Here is a 22,714-nt window from a genome sequence, read left to right on the forward strand (position 1 = left end):
CTTTATAACTTGAAGATTTACACTTAAAAATAATTCTGTCGATGTTCAGTCAAATTTCTGCACTTCACAAGTTTAATGATTTTATTTTCAAATTTTAATGCAGACTAAGAGAGTGATGATAAACACAATAGACACAAAGTAAGAAAAGGAGCTCTTTGATGGCTTGATTTCTGTATAGATCATTTCTATGCAAACATCCCATGTTATTACATAACTGTGAGAGAAACCTGCAGCTCGTTTTTTCCTTTATTCTTCCAACATCTAAACTGTTATCAACAAAACCTGTTCAGTTGGTCAGGAACAGGTAAAAACAGTGAGTCCAGTTAATAATGTCAGAAAAATACAAACAAATGGAAAGTAATTAGCAAAAAACAATCATTAACATTTTATTTTTCATTAAAAAACAAAATTCCTTGGACCAAAATTTAAAAAAATAAAACCTAAAAAATGAAACACTTTAAAAAAGCCTGGAAATGTTTGTGAAACTGAATAAACACACAAGTTATTTATATGTGGTTATTATTATACATTCTAAAGGTGGTGCTGTTTTTCTGTTATCTGGAAACGCAACAGTTCTGTTTGTCCTAGTAGGGACACCGTAGCTCTGAGGTCCTTATGCCAGGCTGCCATATTCTTTACAGTTTACTGTTACTGCCTGTAAGGTGTGAGAAGAAATGCGTCTGGAAGAAATAAATGCTCCAGGATCTCAACACAACTCAGAACCCGGTGTCAGGAGCCTCTGTCCCTGCTGCAAAACACCTTGACCCAGAACACAAGGCAGAGATCCCGGGGTGTCTCCTACCAGAAGCAGAAGCAGACTGGGTTACATATTTATGACCCAGTCTGCTAAGATTTAATCTATGTGTTATAATAGTAGAACAGTAGGCGTGATAATGGTGATACATGGAGGAGTGGGATTAAATAGGTTTATTCCTCCACCCACACCTCTGTATATGAAACTAATCTATAATAAATACAATCCTATTTTTTACTGTTGATAACCAGCACATATTCAAATAAAACAAACAAAAGAAAAAGAAGTAAAAAAAAGAAAATCACAGAAAAATCTATACAGTTTAAATCGTAACTCATTCAGAGATTAAAAGACAGATTTAAAGTTGGGGTCAGGTTATATTTCCTGGTTTTTAAAGTATTATTGGAAGCTGAGGGTCTGAGAATGTAAAGATTCAGCAGCAGAAAAGATCAACTGATGGAAAAATCCTTTAATGCTAAATTCAACCTTGAACTTGAACATGTTCTACCCGGCTGGCTGCTCACAATTTCCTCTCTTATTTCCATTTTCTCCCTGAGATGTAAATTAAAATAGTTCAGCTACTTGCCGTCAAACTAAAGTTCCTGGAACCTGCTGTGTTTAAGAGCAAAACAGGAAACTAAATATCTAAAAAGCATATGTGCAGTTTGTATTTATTGTTTAAAAAGCTCTGTTTTCTCTGCTCTGTTGCTCCACTCTTCCTTTGACAGATCTTTTCTTTCCCGATCTCCTTCAGGATTCGCTTGTTGTGCAACAGTTGGTTTGGCTTTGAATGAATATTAATAATGAGGCTAAATTAGCTCTAAAACTATTTAATAACACAGATGCTAAATATTTGAACAACCAGTTCAGAATGCAAAGCAGAAGGAATAATAAAATGTAATTTAAATAAAACAATGTTTCAAAATTATCTTTTATACCATTTGCTCAGTGCAATCATCTCGTTGTTGTAGAAGTTGCCTCCATTGTTCTTCATCATGGTGTTGATCTTTTGGATCAGCTCAAGGACCTGTGAGTGGTTCTGTTTATCGTAGTTATTAAACACATGGTATCTTCCTCCACAGTCAGCGATCAGCTTCTTAAAGGATTCATTACATCCATATTTAATGTATTCTTCAATGGTCGTCTCATCATTAATCAATGCATCTCCTCCGGTAAAAAGGATGATGGTAAACTTTTTATAATTTTCTCCCAATACTTTCTCAATACGTTTGAATGTCTTTTTGTCTTCCTTTGTTAATCTGCGGATCTGTTGCACCAGCAGGAAGACATTTGGACCTGGAGGAAGAAGACTGATGCATTTCACCAGCTCTTTAATGACTTCTTCAGGGGACAAATTGTTGTCAAACAGACCAGGAGTGTCAACGACAGCAACATGACGACCGTCCACCTCACTGTGGGCTTTCTGACAGCTTGTAGTAACTGACTGTGGAGAAGCTCCAGCTTTAAACTCCTTTCTTCCCAGAATGGTGTTTCCTGATGAGCTCTTCCCACTGCCGGTCTTCCCAATCAGAACAATCCTGAGACAGTCTGGTCTCATCATCTCTTCAGTGTCTGTGAAGAAGAAATTCTAAATAATAATGATCTGTTAAGGCTACAATAATTGTACTATTTAAATTTATGTTGCAAAAACAGAATAGAATATTTCAGATCAAAAATGATCCACATGTCTCTGGTTAATGTTAGGAATGATGATGTTGGTGTCCTAACCCTGCTCTATTCTTTCCAAGGTTGCTGTAAACTTCTCTCTCTCAAAATGCTGCAGCAAGAGTTCTGATGAAAATTAAAAAGAGAGATCATATTTCTCCTATTTTAGCTTCCCTTCATTGGCTCCCTGTTAAATCCAGAATAGAATTTAAAATTCTCCTCCTCACATATAAAGCCCTTAATGATCTAGCTCCATCATACATCAGAGATCTGATTGGTCCATATGTTCCTAACAGAGCACTTCGTTCTCAGACTGTAGGTTTACTGGTGGTTCCTAGAGTCTCTAGACTGGTTTGGGGACCAGTGGATTTCGTCTCTTCTTTTTGCAGATGAAGTGGTCCTGCTGGACCTCTCTAGCCAAGACCTACAGCATGCGCTGTGGCGGTTCGCAGCCGAGTGTGAAGCTCGGCTGGCCTGGGAACGCCTTGGGCTCCCCCCGGAGGAGCTGGAGGAGGTGTCTGGGAAGAGGGACGTCTGGGCGTCTCTGCTGAGTCTGCTGCCCCCGCGACCCGGTCCCGGATAAGCGGAAGACGACGAGTACGAGTACGAGTACGAGTACGAGCAATTATAATTCATGTACAAATCTTCCAGCAGCTACTGACTGAGCTTCTACTGTAACTAACTCTATGTTCTCTCTTTCAGACTCTAACCTTGAAAACTGGCTCAGAGTTTATCTGTTCTTTCTTTCTAGATGAAACGACTAAAGGAGCTACATCCATTAACATTTACTTTTCCTTCCCATAGAAAGTACTCCTGGATCAGTGCTTCTTTGTTCTCTTTGTGTCTCTGCTCTGTTCTCTCAAACCTCCAGTCGGTCGTGGCAGATGGCCGCTCACACTGAGCCTGGTTCTGGTTCTGCTGGAGGTTTCTTCCTGTTAAAAGGGAGTTTTTCCTCTCCACTGTCGCTACATGCATGCTCAGTATGAGGGATTGCTGCAAAGTCAACGCCAGTGACTGTCCACTGTCTCTACATGCTCTACATGGACCATTAAGACTATTGCCTAAGGCCCAGATACCTGAACACCCAAACTGTAGTAAGTTTCTAAGGAGCTCTGCATTGTAGAAAACAAAGAGTTGTTCAAACTTATAATATTTTGTGTGATTACAGGACAGAAAAGGCTTTTTCCTGGTATTCCTCCCAAACAACCAGTGGACATGTAGATGGTGTCTAATTTGACTGAACTCCATTATTTATGGAGTACTTCTAAAAACAACCAAAAATGGGCAACAGGTCAACAATAATAAAACAATATTAATGACAGTATAAAAGATGTAAAACTGACTTTGTACAGAAGTTATAAAATGTGAAAATAAAAAAGTGTTGACAAAGTTGGTAACAACTGGCTTTAAAAGTCTATGAATCAAAGAATTAAATACATAACAATATAAAATATACTGTAGCAGTACACCTCAATTGAGATTAAATGCATAGAGAAATTATATGAATTTAGAAAATATTTAAAACTCTAAAGAGTTTCTGAGGTGTGATGGCAGGCTGGTCCAGAGTTTAAGAGCAGCTGCTCTAAAGGTTTTGTCACCTTTGGTTTTCATCCTGGTTTTAGGATCTTCTAGTAGAAGCATGTTGGCAGACTTAACCTGACCAGAGTGTTAAATTATACTGGTTCAGAGGTATTCATGTTCACATTCGTTAATCCCATCCAGTTTATTGCTAAAGCACATTTAAAAACAACAAACAGTTGACCAAAGTGTGGTAGACTAAGAGAATAAGTAAAAATATTAAATAAAGTAAAAAACAGACATAAAACAATGGTAGACAACACAACAACCTCATGCTGTGTTGAAAACCAGGAAAAAAGAGAAGTCTTCAAAAGGAATTAAAAGAAGACTGTGAAGGAGCCTGCCTGACACATAAAGGTGACCTGTTCCATAACTTAGGGACCATAATCAGACAAGATCACCTCTGAACTTCAGCTTGAACAGCCAAGAGCTGCTGGTCGGTTGACCTTAGAGACCATGAAGGAGAGTACAGGTAAGTCAAAGAGAAATCCATCCTGTAATCGCTCCAGAGGCCAGTAAAGAGGCCAGTTGAAATGTGGTCACACTGAAGCTGACCAGTTAGAAGACGGGCTCCTGCATTCTTATTTTATCTCGACTGTTTTCTGGAGATAGTGGAGGATCTTAATAATAGCTTCTTGCCAATCAAATCTTTGTCTCAGCAATTAGATCAGAGCTGTTAAGACTTTATTGACTCACTTAGAGGAGGTAAAACTTCTGTAATGGAAATTCTTTTATTAAGTGCTCTAAGGTGTCCCAAAGTGTATGACCTTTAGGTTACCTCTCTCCTCAGAACATCTGTGTTAGAGGAGGAAGCTGTAAAAGCCATTATCAGAAGTTTAAAGGTTAAAACCCATCATTTACGGTGATGCCTCAGGAAGAGCCGATGGTTTGTTCCTAGATAACTTTGTCATCTCTGAACCCGAGGAGGGTCTTGGCCATAAAACACAGACTCTTTGAAGTTGAGATAACACTGTCATGTTCTGGTATAAATACTGTCTGTAAATGGTGTCCGGGGCTCTGTTTCACTGACTAACCTCAGTGACAGAGTCTTCAAACGCTTAATGGCTTTGAATAAAACTTATAAAGACAACGTCTGGATTTTCTCTTGTTGTGAGTCAACTTCTATCCACTTTGATAAGAAAATTCCACTACACTTCAAAGCTATTTCTGCGCTTCAGGAGATGAACGTCATTAAAGACAGAAAGAAAGAAACTGATTCATACAGTTAACAGATTTTGAAATATCATTCCTTCTAAAAGCATCACACCATTTAATTTACTTTTCTCAAATTTAAAACAAAAAATGGACAAACGTAAAAGTGGTTTATAATTAAGGAATAGGTTCTACTAACAGGAATCACAGACATTAACATAATTTAACAGGATGCTTTGTGTTCTGGTATTTAAGTATTTTAACAGGAAGATTTCTGACTCACCATCTTGTGCAGCAGCCATCACGTCACTGTTTCCGAGCACTGACTCAGTAAATTCTGGTTTCAAACAATCTATATGAACAGAAATATTAAGAGCAATTAAACACATAGCTTATTATAAACCCCTACAAACCCTTTGTGAAGTGCCTTGAGACGACGTGTTGTGAATTGGTGCTACATAAAAACTCAATTCAACTGAATTGAATTAAACAAAATTGGTTGAGTACAATTCTGATTGTGAAAAGCATCTATAAAGACAGCATTTTGTGACGTGAGGCGTGGTAAGGCATATCCGTCACTTCCTGTTTTCACTGTTGGACTCAGTGAATTGTTTGGTGTATGAAGGCTCTCTTGATTGATCTGATTTCTCTCTACTGTGATATCTCTGTCTTGTTCTAATACATAAGCACGTTAAAACACATACATTCTGTTGCTGCATTTAACGTTTGGGGACTCTCCGTGTTTTACACGGTTTTTCTTGTAGTGGTAAGGAGCTGCTAGCTTAGCGTTAGCTTTAGCTCCACCATTCTGCTTCTAAATTCAGACAAGACAGAAGTTGTCGTCTTTGGACCGAAGTCTTTAGAAAAGAAACTGCTTAGTTAATCACTTAACCTGGATGGCATTAAATTGACCTCCGGTAATAAAGTAAAAAACCTTGGTGTTATTTTTGATCAGGACATGTCATTTAAATCCCATATTAAACAGGTTTCTAGGATTTCCTTCTTTCACCTCCAGAACATTGCCAAAATTAGAAATATCCTGTCCAGGAGTGATGCTGAAAAACTAGTCCATGCATTTGTTACTTCAAGGCTGGACTATTGTAATTCTTTACTATCAGGATGTCCACAAAATGCAGTTAAAAGCCTTCAGCTGATTCAAAATGCTGCAGCAAGAGTTTTGATGAAAATTAAAAAGAGAGATCATATTTCTCCTATTTTAGCTTCCCTTCATTGGCTCCCTGTTAAATCCAGAATAGAATTTAAAATTCTCCTCCTCACATATAAAGCCCTTAATGATCTAGCTCCATCATACATCAGAGATCTGATAGGTCCATATGTTCCTAACAGAGCACTTTGTTCTCAGACTGCAGGTTTACTGGTGGTTCCTAGAGTCTCTAGAAGTAGAATGGGAGGCAAATCCTTTAGTTATCAGGCTCCTCTCCTGTGGAACCAGCTCCCAGTTTTAGTCCGTGAGGCAGACACCCTGTCTACTTTTAAGGCTAGGCTTAAAACTTTCCTTTTTGATAAAGCTTATAGTTAGAGTAGCTTAGTTTATCAGGGAGGGAGCCTTCCTCCCTCCCTGTTGGTTGGAGTAAGGGGGAGTCAGGTGCAGTTATGGTTGAGGTGCAAAGACACCCTCCATTTCTGCTACCTGTATGACCCCTTCTCTTTTCTAATGGTTATAATCAGTCTGACAGAGAGAGGTACCCCAATCCTTGTGGTTTTTAGTATAACAATGGCCACCAGTGGGCTCTACATGGACAAACTTTATTAGTTTATTATTTTACTCAGTACCCCTACACATAGCTCATTCTAAAATGGCCAAACTCTCACAATCAGTAGTTTAATCTTACCTCCCTAACAACCCGCACCATTCAAACCGTTTGTGAAGAGCCTTGAGACGACATGTGTTGTGAATTAGCGCTTAATTTAGAAATTGAGTAGTCTTGGAGAAGAAAATGAAAAAGCATTTTATTAATACATTTTAATTTGAATATTGGGACACATTTGCTTCCATAAGCAAAGGGTTTCAGCATCAGTAAATTTGGATTCATGTAAAAGAAAACTGTTGCTGTGCTTCTAAATACTTTGAGATCTCTTTGGATTATGTGCACTCATCTTAAAAAGGATCCTGAAGATTGTCATAACAAAACTGATCAATTACAACATTAAGAGATATGGCTGAGAAAACATATTTTGAAAAGAGTTTGTTAGAAAATTATTGGAATTCTTGCAGCTTCAAATTTGGCCATTTGTCTGTCTTTGATGTTTTCTCTTTGTTTTGTTGGACTCATGTGTTGCATGACAATAATATATATGTTTAGAATAATGTTTCTAAATCCCAGATTGATTAAAAGTTAAGAAGCAGCTTGTTTCTGAGGTAGGTGCATGTTAACAGTTTTGCAGTTTGGCCATATAAATATAATTGTTTTATATGTGTTAATTTTGTTTGACTTCAAGAACAAAGTCACTGATAAAGAACTCTCTAAACCAAACACTTGGCAGGCTAGGTGCCTTCCTGCAGCAAGCTTTTCTCGCTGCTCGCTCCTCCACGGGGTACGGCTGATCTTACCCGATCATTTTTTGGTAGACCATCACTTTATGGCACAACACTGGTCCCATTTTTGAAGTGACATCTCTAGATTTAATTCGCCTGGGGCACTGATGAACATCTCCAGACAGCAAAAGACAGATCATGATCTAGTCTAGTACATGAACAGAATTCCTGTCCTTTTCTAAAGGTTTAAAACATAGCACGGTTGGTCTGAGAAATAGCAAAATCACATGTAGCTGGAGTGCTACAAGCGCACCTGTACTGCCTACTGCCGCCATGTCACCATCCACCTAGGAGAGAGGTGGGGTTGACCCTTAACTGGTCACTGGTCCCATGCAGGGCAAGACAGAGGACAAACAACAATGCTCACTCATATACACACACAAAATTGTCTATTTCTACCCAAATTAGGACTTTGTATTGACTTTTATTCATTTTCGTAACAACATTTGTGCCTTACTCTAACACTCACCCTAACCCTAACCTTTACCTGTATATTCTTAACTCTAATCTTAACCTAAACTTATTTCACACCATACCTCTAAACCTAATCCATAAACCTAAAAAAGGGGGTCTGCTGCATTAGGGCTGGACTTTGGTCCCCAGAAGGCCCATGAGTCTGAATATACCAGAAAAGATCCTAAACAGGCAGACCCTGACATAGTTCACACCTAGAATCTGGAACGCATTTTTTATTTGACCCTGTTATTATGAATCGCTCATTGAACTGGCTGTGTGTGTTCAATGAGAGAGAGAAAATAATGTGTCACATAGAAAAAAAAGTAAAAAAAAAAAAACATGTAACAAAATTTTACAAACAGTTCCTTTACAAATAACCTCTGAAATATTTGAGTCAGTTTGACTTGGCTTTCATTATTGATGCACACCTCCTAAAACTGGCTGAGATTAGAAATGAGAAACTTAGTGAGAAAGACAGAAAATCTCAACCTTCTGTTAAACTGTTTGCTTCTGCTGAAGAATATTTAGTTTCCCTCGACTTACCTGCTTAAGGCCCAATAAATCCTCAGATAAAAGTAAAAATGAAAAAGGTTTAAAACCAGAGCCGAACCAGATATATTTAATTATCTATAAAACATATAAAAGAAAGTGAACATTTAGTCAAATAATCTAAACTCCTTTCAGTGTCACTGGTGAAGATCAACTGCTGAAAAATCTTTGAAAAAATGCCTGCAGTGTGTTTAACGCTGAAATGTTCTTCCTCATACGTGTAGAAACTGAACTTGTTACTGAAACTTCCTGCTTCAGACAAGCTGCAGGTAAAACATCCTGCTGAACAAGAAACACACAAAATGTGTTCCAAGCAAATCTCCAAGAATTATTTCATTATTCCTTTTTTAAGTCTGTTTCTTCAGATGTGAAGGGACACATACATATATATATATATATATATATATATATATATATATATATATATATATATATATACATATATATGTGTATATATGATCCTCATCCCAGCCGCTTCACACTCGGCTGCGAACCACCCCAGCGCATGCTGTAGATCTTGGCTAGAGGGGGCCAGCAGGACCACGTCATCTGCAAAAAGAAGAGACAAAATCCACTGGTCCCCAAACCAGACCCCCTCTGGCCCTTGGCTGCGTCTAGAAATCTTGTCCATAAACGTTATGAACAGGACCGGTGACAAAGGGCAGCCCTGCCGGAGTCCAACATGCACTGGGAACAGGTCCGACTTAGTGCCGGCAATGCGGACCAAACTCCTGCTCCGCTCGTACAGGGACCGGATGGCCCCTAGTAAAGGGCCCCCGATTCCATACTCCTGGAGCACCCCCCACAGGGCATCACGAGGGACACAGTCGAATGCCTTCTCCAGGTCCACAAAACACATGTGAACCGGTTGGGCAAACTCCCATGAACCCTCGAGCACCCTGTAGAGGGTATAGAGCTGGTTCAGTGTTCCACGGCCGGGACGAAAACCACACTGCTCCTCCTGAAGCCGAGGTTTGACTATCGGTCGGACTCTCCTCTCCAATACCCTGGTGTAGGCCTTACCAGGAGGCTGAGGAGTGTGATCCCCCTGTAGTTGGAACACACCCTCCGGTCACCCTTCTTATGAAGGGGGACCACCACCCCAGTCTGCCAGTCCAGAGGCACTGTCCCCGACCGCCACGCAATGTTGAAGAGGCGTGTCAACCATGACAGCCCTACAACATCCAGAGACTTGAGGTACTCAGGGCGGATCTCATCCACCCCCAAAGCCTTGCCACCGCGGAGCTTTTTAACCACCTCGGTGACTTCAGCCTGGGTGATGAAAGAGTCCAACCCCGAGTCCCCAGCCTCTGTTTCCACCACGGAATGCGTGATGGCAGGATTGAGGAGATCCTCGAAGTACTCCTTCCACCGCCCGATAATGTCCTCAATCGAGGTCAGCAGTCTCCCGCCCCCACTATAAACAGTGTTGGCGGAGCACTGCTTCCCCCTCCTGAGGCGACGGACGGTTTGCCAGAATCGCTTCGAGGCCAACGGTAGTCCTTCTCCATGGCATCACCGAACTCCTCCCAGGCCCGTGTTTTTGCCTCTGCCACAGCCCGGGCCGCAGCACGCTTGGCCTCACGGTACCCGTCAGCCGCCTCAGGAGTCCCACAAGCCAACCACAGCCGATAGGACTCCTTCTTCAGCTTAACAGCATCCCTTACTGCCGGTGTCCACCACCGGGTTCTGGGATTGCCGCCGCGACAGGCACTGCAGACCTTATGGCCACAGCTATGGGCAGCAGCATCGACAATAGATGCGGAGAACATATATATATATACATATATATATACAGGGGTTGGACAATGAAACTGAAACACCTGGTTTTAGAACACAATAATTTATTAGTATGGTGTAGGGCCTCCTTTTGTGGCCAATACAGCGTCAATTTGTCTTGGGAATGACATATACAAGTCCTGCACAGTGGTCAGAGGGATTTTAAGCCATTCTTCTTGCAGGATAGTGGCCAGGTAATCATAATAATCTATCTATCTATCTATCTATCTATCTATCTATCTATCTATCTATCTATCTATCTATCTATCTATCTATCTATCTATCTATCTATCTATCTATCTATCTATCTATCTATCTATCTATCTATCTATCTATCTATCTATCTATCTATCTATCTATCTATCTATCTATCTATCTATCTATCTATCTATCTATAGATATATACACTCACCGGCCACTTTATTAGGTACACCTTGCTAGTACCGGGTTGGACCTCCTTTTGCCTTCAGAACTGCCTTAATCCTTGGTGGCATAGATTCAACAAGGTACTGGAAACATTCCTCAGAGAGTTTTGTCCATATTGACATGATAGCATCACACAGATGCTGCAGATTTGTCGGCTGCATCCATGATGTGAATCTCCCGTTCCACCACATCCCAAAGGTGCTCTATTGGATTGAGATCTGGTGACTGGAGGCCATTTGAGTCCAGTGAACTCTTTGTCATGTTCAAGAAACCAGTCTGAGTCTGCTTTATGACATGGCGCGTTATCCTGCTGGAAGTAACCATCAGAAGATGGGTACACTGTGGTCATAAAGGGATGAACATGGTCAGCATCAATACTCAGGTAGGCTGTGGCGTTGACACGATGCTCAATTGGTACTAAGGGGCCCAAAGTGGGCCAAGAAAATATCTCCCACACCATTACACCACCACCACCAGCCTGGACTGTTGATACAAGCAGGATGGATCCATGCTTTTGTGTTGTTGACACCAAATTCTGACCCTACCATCCGAATGTCGCAGCAGAAATCGAGACTCATTAGACCAGGCAACGTTTTTCCAATCTTCTATTTTTGTGAGCCTGTGCGAATTGTAGCCCCAGGTTCCTGTTCTTAGCTGACAGGAGTGGCACTCTGTGTGGTCTTCTGCTGCTGTAGCCCATCTGCCTCAAGGTTCGACGTGTTGTGTGTTCAGAGATGCTCTTCTGCATGCCTTGGTTGTAATGAGTGGTTATTTGAGTTACTGTTGCCTTTCTATCAGCTCGAACCAGTCTGGCCATTCTCCTCTGACCTCTGGCATCAACAAGGCATTTGCGCCCACAGAACTGCAGCTCACTGGATATTTTCTCTTTTTCGGACCATTCTCTGTAAACCCTAGAGATGGTAGAGCGTTAAAATCCCAGTAGATCAGCAGTTTCTGAAATACTCAGACCAGCCCGTCTGGCACCAACAACCATGCCACGTTCAAAGTCACTTAAATCACCTTTCTTCCCCATTCTGATGCTCAGTTTGAACTGCAGCAGATTGTCTTGACCATGTCTACATGCCTAAATGCATTGTGTTGCTGCCCTGTGATTAGACATTTGCGTTAACGAGCAGTTGGACAGGTGTACCTAATAAAGTGGCCGATGAGTGTGTGTGTATATATATATATATATATATATATATATATATAGCGACTAGGCAGCCAGTTTACCACCGTGACCCAGAGAACAAACTAGTGACTCTCCTCTATCTCCTGATGAGTCTTATCAAGCTGCAGCTGCTGGGGGTTAAGCCTGCCAGCGTACCTGATGAAGAGTGACAAAAGATACAACACACACACACACACACACACACATACATTCACACACACACACACACACACACACACACACACAATATGGATCTGTACTCAGCCTCACAGATATGTCTTCACATGGAGAACAGCAGTATAATTTAAAGGTTTAATTAAGTGAATAAGCCATTCCAGCTTTAATATGCCATGTAGAAAACTTGAATTAATATTGATTGTTGCTGTCTGGATTTCCTTTATAAACATTATACAGTATGATCAAATATTGCACATTGGTAAAACAGGTACCGCTTAGATTATTTTCTTAGCTCTAAAGTTCAGGTAATATTCAAGGTTGGGTCTGTCTGGAGTAACTTGAGAGAAAATGTGGTTAATCAAAGTTAACCTGGTTTAACATGGGGTGTGATTACTTTTTCATCTTGATTTGCTTTGTCAGAAACTCCAGAAGACTCAGGTGGAGGCCTCAGAGATCTCCTGGATCAAAGACTACCTGACAAACAGACCACAGTTTGCGAGACTGAAGGGTTATGAGTCTAACCAGGTAGTCAGCAGCACAGGAGCACCACAGGGGACGGTACTCTCACCATTCCTTTTCACTCTGTACTCTGGAGATCATTGTGCAAAGAAGGATTCTTCATAAAATGAAGAACATTATGGAGAACCCTGAACATCCTCTTTATGGGACTGTTGTACAACAACAGAGTGTCTTCAGTCAGAGGCTTCTTCAGATCTGCTGAGACAGACGCTACAGGAGATCCTTCCTGCCCACAGCCATCAGCATCTACAACGGCTCTTTGAAGAAACTTGTATAAAAAGAGCTACAACAATTAATTTCTAAGTATTTAAAGTATTTTTGAAATGAATTAAATTAAATGTCTGCTTATTTCTGTTAAATACTAGCTGATCAACACTATCATAATTGATCAGTATGGTCAACATTTTAGTAGCCAATAAAAATCAACTGTCAGACAAATTCATTTAAACATCCAGGCTCCAAACATATTTAGTTAGAGAAAGATGAATAAAATATTCTGATATTATATTATTTATTCATCTTTCATCTTTTTTTAAGCCTGACCTTTCCAGTTTAACATTTAACAGCGATTTACGCTTTTCTAATACAACACACACATTAACTTCAACATGAATTCCAAGCAGACCAGCAGGTTCAAATGTTCATTTTCAGATCATGTGATTTTCACAGTTTTACAGTGTAAATGTGTAAACAGGAGCTTTTAACAGAGTCTGTAATGTTGGTTAGTCTGCTGGGTTTTAGCTTCGTTTGTCATGAAGACGTCAAACACATGAGGATGTTTCTTTTTATGCACGAAGAATAAATGAGGACAAATGTTCAAGCATTTTTCCAACATGCTATAAACCCTGAACTCAAACTGTGGTTTTACTGAGAGACGGAGAGCAGGAAGCAGCAGCAGCCCTCAGGGAGAGCAGCTTCATCAGTCGTACCTGTTCCTCAACAATCTTCAGGTGGGTGGTACATCCTAACGAACATCCACAGAGACGCCAGCACCAAATGTTCCCCAGCACCGCTGTTACTTCATCTGTCAGTGGTTTTAATGTTGTGGCCGATCACTGGGATGATCTGCTGTAAAACCTAAATTATTATTTAGAAAAGAAGAAACCAGGAAATCAACCAGAGATGATTTTATCATGTCAGCCTTCTGTCAGCATCACTGTGAATGTGGAGTCTATTTCAGACCTTCAGCTGTCTGATCCGTTTATTGGGACTGGTTCTTTAGATCTCATCACATCAATAAATACTCAATAATCTTTTCTTTGACAGACTGCAGGGTTTTACTTTATGGACACAGGAATAAACACTAATAAAACCAGTTTAACAGGAAGTAGAAGGAAGACGACTAAGAAACGCCTCAGGTCTTCATGTTCCTTCTTTATTCTGTTACTTTCTTGACTCCTTCACACAAAAAATTACCAAACAGAAAATATGAAAGAAATCAGATCATAACTTTAGATTATTTTGTAAACCACCTTCTGTTTAGGTGGCATCAGAATCACAGTCAGTTGAACTGACGTTGAGACCATCTGACACACTGACAGCAGCTTTAGACAGATATTTAAATCCTTACACACAACTGAAATAAATCAGTTTTCATATCTGAATACATTCAATATGACTAATCAATAAAGCAGAATAAAACACTGCTCACTTCAGTCAGCATCACCATATAAATTAATGGGATCCATTCAAAACAACCCACAATCAGAGGGAATATACAGGTCCTTCTCAAAATATTAGCATATTGTGATAAAGTTCATTATTTTCCATAATGTCATGATGAAAATTTAACATTCATATATTTTAGATTCATTGCACACTAACTGAAATATTTCAGGTCTTTTATTGTCTTAATACGGATGATTTTGGCATACAGCTCATGAAAACCCAAAATTCCTATCTCACAAAATTAGCATATCATTAAAAGGGTCTCTAAACGAGCTATGAACCTAATCATCTGAATCAACGAGTTAACTCTAAACACCTGCAAAAGATTCCTGAGGCCTTTAAAACTCCCAGCCTGGTTCATCACTCAAAACCCCAATCATGGGTAAGACTGCCGACCTGACTGCTGTCCAGAAGGCCACTATTGACACCCTCAAGCAAGAGGGGAAGACACAGAAAGAAATTTCTGAACGAATAGGCTGTTCCCAGAGTGCTGTATCAAGGCACCTTAGTGGGAAGTCTGTGGTAAGGAAAAAGTGTGGCAGAAAACGCTGCACAACGAGAAGAGGTGACCGGACGCTGAGAAAGATTGTGGAGAAGGGCCGATTCCAGACCTTGGGGACCTGCGGAAGCAGTGGACTGAGTCTGGAGTAGAAACATCCAGAGCCACCGTGCACAGGCGTGTGCAGGAAATGGGCTACAGGTGCCGCATTCCCCAGGTCAAGCCACTTTTGAACCAGAAACAGCGGCAGACGCGCCTGACCTGGGCTACAGAGAAGCAGCACTGGACTGTTGCTCAGTGGTCCAAAGTACTTTTTTTCGGATGAAAGCAAATTCTGCATGTCATTCGGAAATCAAGGTGCCAGAGTCTGGAGGAAGACTGGGGAGAAGGAAATGCCAAAATGCCAGAAGTCCAGTGTCAAGTACCCACAGTCAGTGATGGTCTGGGGTGCCGTGTCAGCTGCTGGTGTTGGTCCACTGTGTTTTATCGAGGGCAGGGTCAATGCAGCTAGCTATCAGGAGATTTTGGAGCACTTCATGCTTCCATCTGCTGAAAAGCTTTATGGAGATGAAGATTTCATTTTTCAGCATGACCTGGCACCTGCTCACAGTGCCAAAACCACTGGTAAATGGTTTACTGACCATGGTATCACTGTGCTCAATTGGCCTGCCAACTCTCCTGACCTGAACCCCATAGAGAATCTGTGGGATATTGTGAAGAGAACGTTGAGAGACTCAAGACCCAACACTCTGGATGAGCTAAAGGCTGCTATCGAAGCATCCTGGGCCTCCATAAGACCTCAGCAGTGCCACAGGCTGATTGCCTCCATGCCACGCCGCATTGAAGCAGTCATTTCTGCCAAAGGATTCCCGACCAAGTATTGAGTGCATAACTGTACATGATTATTTGAAGGTTGACGTTTTTTGTATTAAAAACACTTTTCTTTTATGGGTCGGATGAAATATGCTAATTTTGTGAGATAGGAATTTTGGGTTTTCATGAGCTGTATGCCAAAATCATCCGTATTAAGACAATAAAAGACCTGAAATATTTCAGTTAATGTACAATGAATCTAAAATATATGAATGTTAAATTTTCATCATGACATTATGGAAAATAATGAACTTAATGAAAATAATGAACTTTATGCTAATTTTTTGAGAAGGACCTGTAGATGGCATTTCTCAGCAGCATCATGGTTCAAACAGGAAGCAGAGAGAATGAACATCAGCTTCATTCCTCTGTGTTTTAGAAGCAGTGAGAAACTACAAGAAATGAGACTCCAGAGTGATAAAACGCTCCATATTACACAATAACTTAACTCAGCAGTTTTAGCAACAAGTTAACATGTCTTGAATCATCATGTGGTAAAGATTCTTATTTTACATAATGATTTTAAAAGCAGATGATTAATGATTTTCTTACAGGACTCGCTGCTTCAGATAACATATAACAATATCAGAAATATATTTGTTAAATATCTACCTCTAAAGTCGTGAGAAGAAAGAAATTAGATTCGTAAAAATTTGTTTATTATCTATTAATGGATCGATCTGTAACTGAAATTGTAAATTATATACATGTTATGGTAAGCATTTTGGTTAGAAGGATGAGCAACAACATAAAACTTTATGTTATTTTAGATGTTTTGGTTTATTTATTTTTCTGTAACAAAAGAGAAGGAAAAGACCAAACTGACAGACAAAGGCATCTCTGGCTGGACATAAACAGAGGATCTGAAATAAATATTAAAATCCAACCAACATTAATACTGAGTCAGATGAGTGAATTACTGGAAAAGGAAGCAGATGTTAAAACAAATGTAACTGAGGACATCTGCTGGCTGTAAGAATAACCTACAGAGATGAGGACATTTACCAGAGTTCTGAGTTTTAAAAGAGAAATAAATGAAAATATCACCAAAACTGCAAATATTAAACCAGAAATCAAAAATTAAAACTAGCAAAGCAGCTAACAGAGTGAGAATTTGAAGGAACATCAGTCAGATCATGAAGAAAACCAGAGAGGACCTGCAAGCCCAGAGGATGAGTGAGGAATAAAACATAATTATAGAAAGAACTAAATGGTGGCCCGATTTTAATAAAACTAGCCAAGTGTTTATGTTATTTACAGTCACTATAATCATAGAGGTCTCCATCCTGAGGCACTTTGGGACTGTTAAAAACACTCAGTGGATAAGTCCCATGAAAGAGAGAACCATATCAAACCAAGAGGAGAAGAAGAGAGCAGAGCTACATTTCTCAGAGAGAGAGAGGCAGCTCTGGACCATTTATTCTATTTGTCAAGTTTTTTAATGACTTTTCTTCTTGTTGCATTTAAAGTTACGTAGAAATAATCAAAATTATATTATTTACTGTTGATTTTATTCAATCATTTAACTTTAATTCTTATTTTTTAGTTAAGTTCATAACCACTGTATTACCAAACATACTGGGTCCCAGCACCAAATCAATGAATCCTGGTGGTCCAATCACTTCCATGGCTGCAGATGTGGAGAACTTTGACTGGCTTGCAGTCCAGACCTCAACCTTCTTCAACACCTTTGAGATGAATTAGAGCAGAGGCTGCAGTTCTGGTTTTCTCATCTAACTATGAAGACACTCCTAAACCTTGAGGAAGATGTTTACAGAATAGTTCAAGTTGCTGCTGCTGGAAACGGTGACTCCATCAACAAACTGGACATTATAGATTAGTCATCAAAGTTCAGGTACGTGTAGAAGTAGACAGACAGATACCTTTGGTAATATAGGGTATGTTTGGGAGATGTTCATTCCCAACAGCACAGATCCAGATGGATCAATAGGTGAACACTGCAGGGCCTCAGGATGCTGTCTGAAAAGGTTAAAGAAGACTCTGGGACCATAAGAAGACCCTCTGAAGCTCCCATCACTGGAACTGCTGGTCTGTTGGCCTTCATCCTATGCAGATGCATCTGGATCCCCTTCCAGCGTATCATGAAAGGCTGCATCACTGCTGCTGAGGCAGAAGAAGCTAATTCCAGAGACTCCTGGACCTGGCTGCAGCTGAGAAACTGTGTTCCCTGTTGGAGGAAATCACAAACTAATGAAATGTGCTTATTTTGAAATAAGCACCTCCCTTTATAACCAATCATTCTCATCCATGGATTTCCACCTCATCTTTCTATAACCAATCATTGTGCTATTGTTTGACATCATAGGAGATCAAAGCAGCCAAGAGAAGCTACAGTGAGAAGCTGAAGAACAGCCTTTGTACTGGTGACACTTCAGCTGTATGGACTGGTCTGAGAAACCTGACTGCCTATAGGAGCCCCTCCACCCATCCTGAACAGAGTTGTCTCCTGGCCAACCGTCTGAATGGCTTCTACTTCAGACATGACAAGAAGCCATTCACACCTCAAACCATCTCCTCCACATCCCTTTCAGGAACAAATTCTTCCCATAAAGCAACCAATCCCCCACCTTCAGATCCTCTGCCTGCACTAAAGATCTCCGAGGAAGACGTAAACAGCCTCTTTCAGCGCATGAAAACAAAGAAAGCTGGAGGACCTGATAATGTCTTCTCATCATGCCTGAAAGCCTGTGAAAATCAACTCGCTCCGATCTTCATAAAGATCTTCAACAAGTCACTGGAGAAATGTGAGGTCCCCTCCTGCCTCAAACGATCCACCATCATCCCAGTGCCCAAGAAACCCATCATCCTAGTATTAAATGACTACAGGCCTGTAGCCCTGACGTCTGTGGTCATGAAATCCTTTGAGCGGCTGGTCTTGAAGCACCTGAAAGACATCACAGGCCCCCTGCTGGACCCCCTGCAGTTTGCTTACCAAGCAAATAGGTCAGCAGATGATGCTGTTAACTTAGGTCTACACTTCATCCTGCAACACCTCGACTATCCAGGGACGTACGCCTAGCCTTAAAAGTAGACAGGGTGTCTGCCTCACGGACCAAAACTGGGAGCTGGTTCCACAGGAGAGGAGCCTAATAACCAAAGTATCTGCCTCCCATTCTACTTCTAGAGACTCTAGGAACCACCAGTAAACCTGCAGTCTGAGAACGAAGTGCTCTGTTAGGAACATATGGAACAATCAGATCTCTGATGTATGATGGAGCTAGATCATTAAGGGCTTTATATGTGAGGAGGAGAATTTTAAATTCTATTCTGGATTTAACAGGGAGCAAATGAAGGGAAGCTAAAATAGGAGAAATATGATCTCTCTTTTTAATTTTCATCAGAACTCTTGCTGCAGCATTTTGAATCAGCTGAAGGCTTTTAACTGCATTTTGTGGACATCCTGATAGTAAAGAATTACAATAGTCCAGCCTTGAAGTAACAAATGCATGGACTAGTTTTTCAGCATCACTCCTGGATAGGATATTTCTAATTTTGGCAATGTTCTGGAGGTGAACGAAGGAAATCCTAGAAACCTGTTTAATATGGGATTTAAATGACATGTCCTGGTAAAAAAACAGGGTTTTTTACTTTATTACCGGTGGTCAATTTAATGCCATCCAGGTTAAGTGATTGACTAAGCAGTTTCTTTTTTAAAGACTCCGGTCCAAAGACGACAGGTTCTGTCTTGTCTGAATTTAGAAGAACAAATGTTAAAGTCATCCAAGTTTTTATATCTTCAAGACATGCTTGTAGTCAATCTAACTGGTTGGGTGTTAGGTATAAACACCAAACACTTTCACAATTCTGCACAAAGAAAGACACAGAGAAGTTAGTTCATTTTAACCTGCAGGTGAGAGTGTTTCAGAGGCTGCTCAGTTACAATCCTCCACCACACTCTGAGACAGCCCCTGCTCTCTCTGCCTTTTATTGATAAGAGAAAAGGCCCTGGTTACAGAATGTTCCAAGCACAAAAGGGAGGGATGCACACTCATAAGATTAGAAACAGCTGCACCGACAGAATGTTCTAGAACATCCTGTCTCTATCTTGCAGCTCTTGTACATATAAGATATAATCACTCTGAACAGCAAGCTTCACTTCTATTAAAGTTAAAACATATATAATCATTAATTAACCCTAACATTTTCCTCCTCTTTATAAATGTTTTAAACACTTGATACATCAATCATTAACCTTTTCTTCTCAGATTTTCAGTTAAGACATCATGGTGTGTTTTATCTGTACATGTCATTAAAAAAGTAGCAGGAGGTCTTTAAGTTTACTGTATACAACTAATTGTCGTTAGGGTCAGGATACAGATCAGGGAAATGCAGAGAAGTCTCTTCTTCTTCCTGGTCATCATCATCATCATCACTGGCTCCTTCTGTCTCCTCAGGTCTCAGGAGGGCATACATCTCTGACATTTCTGTTTTGACTGGCTGAATAGCAGAGGTTATTATGCGAGTGCACAAAGCTCTTATACACGGAATACAACAACATCCACACAAAGTGAGAATAGCTGCAAAGACTGCTATTGACATAAGGATAGATAGCACTAATTGTTTATATTTACCAAACATTTCTCCAAACCCATCCCACATTGTGGTGTCAACTCCAGAATGATCTTTCATTTTGCTGTTAAGTGACCTAAGGCCCTCCAGGGCCTTGGTGAGGCTCCCATCAGCTGCGGTGTTATTTGGAATGAACGTACAACATTGATGCCCAAATATTGAACATACTCCACCTTTTTCAGCTAAGAGCATATCAACAGCAATTCTATTTTGGAAAGCCATTAGAGAGGTAGCTGACAACTGTTCATGGATGGCTGAGAATCCTTCTTCAGTTTTATTTCCTAGTCGTTGCACATTGTAATGGATGTAATTGATTCTATCAACGTTTTTATTTATTGTGCACCACCAGCATATGGTGGATTCAAAACCTGCTGCTACTTGATCTGCTAATTTATATTCATCAGGAACTCCTCTTGGTATTCCTATGCTATCTATATAAGTAGGGTCGTCTTTACTCCATCCTGATCTTTTTTCTCTATTTTTCCAGGTGTGTGGAAATATGCTGGCTACTGTACCCAACAAATCTGCTACTGAGAGTGGAATAACAGACACGGGAAATATTAATGACACTGATGCACACAATCCAGTTGTGTTGTATGGCAACCTGTCATACAGTTTATCGTCTCCACACCACCACCAGATGTCGCTGCGTGCTTTAGGTTTAAAGCTGACACCTACTGCTATGATGGAGTGACATTGATCTTTATTGAGTCTGCTTATGTTTGATCCCACACCTGTTCGGTTAATGCAGGAAAAATTTCCTGGAGCAATCTTATTTGAGAACATCGGTTTTTGTTTTTCAGCTGTAGTTAAGGGATAAACATTATCCCACATTGTACAATTTGTTGAGAGTCTTGTGCTGTTCATTACTTCCACTAGACATTCTTCTGTCAACGTTGAGGGAACCACTTGTAGCAGTAATCTGGCTCCCATGCACACTACACAATCTGTTTTTGCTGCCTGGGCAGCCTGTTCTGCCATTAAAAGCCAGTTGTTATCTATTTTAGATATTCCTGTAGATATTTCGAACCAGTCATCTGTTGTCAGGTTCCCAGGATCAATTCTGACTCCTTTTTCTACTGTTTTTGGGGAGAGGGTCGTTGCATTTTCATGTTCACAAATAAACAGTAGGAAACTGGGATCCGCCCCTGATGAATAGGCCCTTAGTAGGAAAAGCCAACAATCTCCCTGTAAGTTGCTCCCAGGGGGTTTTAGGGAGGTTTTTGTAAGATTCACAGTTAGATATATAGCTGTACTTGTTGCGTTAAGTTTGAATAGTTTTTTCTGGTGCTTTGCATATGCAGTAGTGCCCCACGTTGGGGTCCATTCATTATTTGCATCAGCTACTATTGTGGCCCATTGTGTTTGTTTTTGATCATTAGTCAAGTACCATTTGTAGTTTTTATAATCTTGGCCTTTTGTGGTTGAACGGCTCAGACTGGTAAGTGGAATGACAAGACTCGTGGTGGTGTTTGACTGCACACACACCATTAATCCGAATTGGTAGGCCCTTTTTGCGCCACACCTGTCAGTGTCAGACCTGTCAGTGTCAGGTGCCTGGGATCTTTTGTGCAGTGTTCTATGATTTCTTTCCCATATTAGCAGGGCACCTACAATTATGATCGAGATGACGCCCCCTATTATCAATATCTTTTTGTGTGTTGGTGTGAACATCTTTCTGTAGATTGGCGCCCTTCCTAAAAACCTGTAGCAGAGCTGTGGACAATCTTCACCGGTTTGAGACAGCTGCAAACTATGATTGCAGCTCCCTTTGTAGCCGGACTTTCTCTGAAGGTCAGATGAAGAGCTACAATGCTACAACAGATACCACAATGCTATGACCACAACACAAATTATGATGGTTAGAATATACACTGCTATTAAGAAACTTATTTTAGTCATGTTCTATTATTCTTTTACAATGTGTCAGATGGATCCATGAGTTTCTTTCTGCAATCTTAATTGCGGTTCCAGTGGTCAACAACACCTGATAGGGACCTTCCCACTTAGGTGAATGCCAATGCTTCTTCTTTATGCTTTTTATCAGGACCCAGTCTCCAGGTTCAACTAATGGTTTTTCCTGTGTAGACACAAAAGGCTCATGGTCACTTGCGTGTTCATCTGTTTGTTGTTTTTGCTGTAACATTTTTCTCATGTAATCTGCTAGTGTGCTTTCATCATCAGTTTCCCATTTATTTTTAAAGAATGGTAATCTATATGGCCTCCCAAACAGGGTTTCATAGGGTGTTAGTCCTCCTGTGCTTGTGATGTTTATGTAGAGCTTTACTAAGTCTAAACATT

The 22,714-nt window shown here is 40.4% G+C and overlaps 1 protein-coding gene across 1 annotated transcript; it reads right to left on the reverse strand.

The window, feature by feature from the left end:
• Positions 1–361: 361 nt before the first annotated feature.
• On the reverse strand, positions 362–8,898 carry LOC124878546 (immune-associated nucleotide-binding protein 9-like). The gene is made up of 3 exons (XM_047382536.1): positions 8,706–8,898; positions 5,433–5,501; positions 362–2,326 (listed from the first exon to the last, which is right to left on the reverse strand). The coding sequence occupies exons 2-3, from the start codon at positions 5,449–5,451 to the stop codon at positions 1,680–1,682; spliced, it is 666 nt and encodes a 221-aa protein (XP_047238492.1). The 5' UTR covers positions 5,452–5,501; positions 8,706–8,898; the 3' UTR covers positions 362–1,679.
• Positions 8,899–22,714: the final 13,816 nt, after the last annotated feature.

The sequence above is a fragment of the Girardinichthys multiradiatus genome, chromosome 12, assembly GCF_021462225.1.
Source record: "Girardinichthys multiradiatus isolate DD_20200921_A chromosome 12, DD_fGirMul_XY1, whole genome shotgun sequence".
In the NCBI taxonomy this organism is placed as follows: Eukaryota; Metazoa; Chordata; class Actinopteri; order Cyprinodontiformes; family Goodeidae; genus Girardinichthys; species Girardinichthys multiradiatus.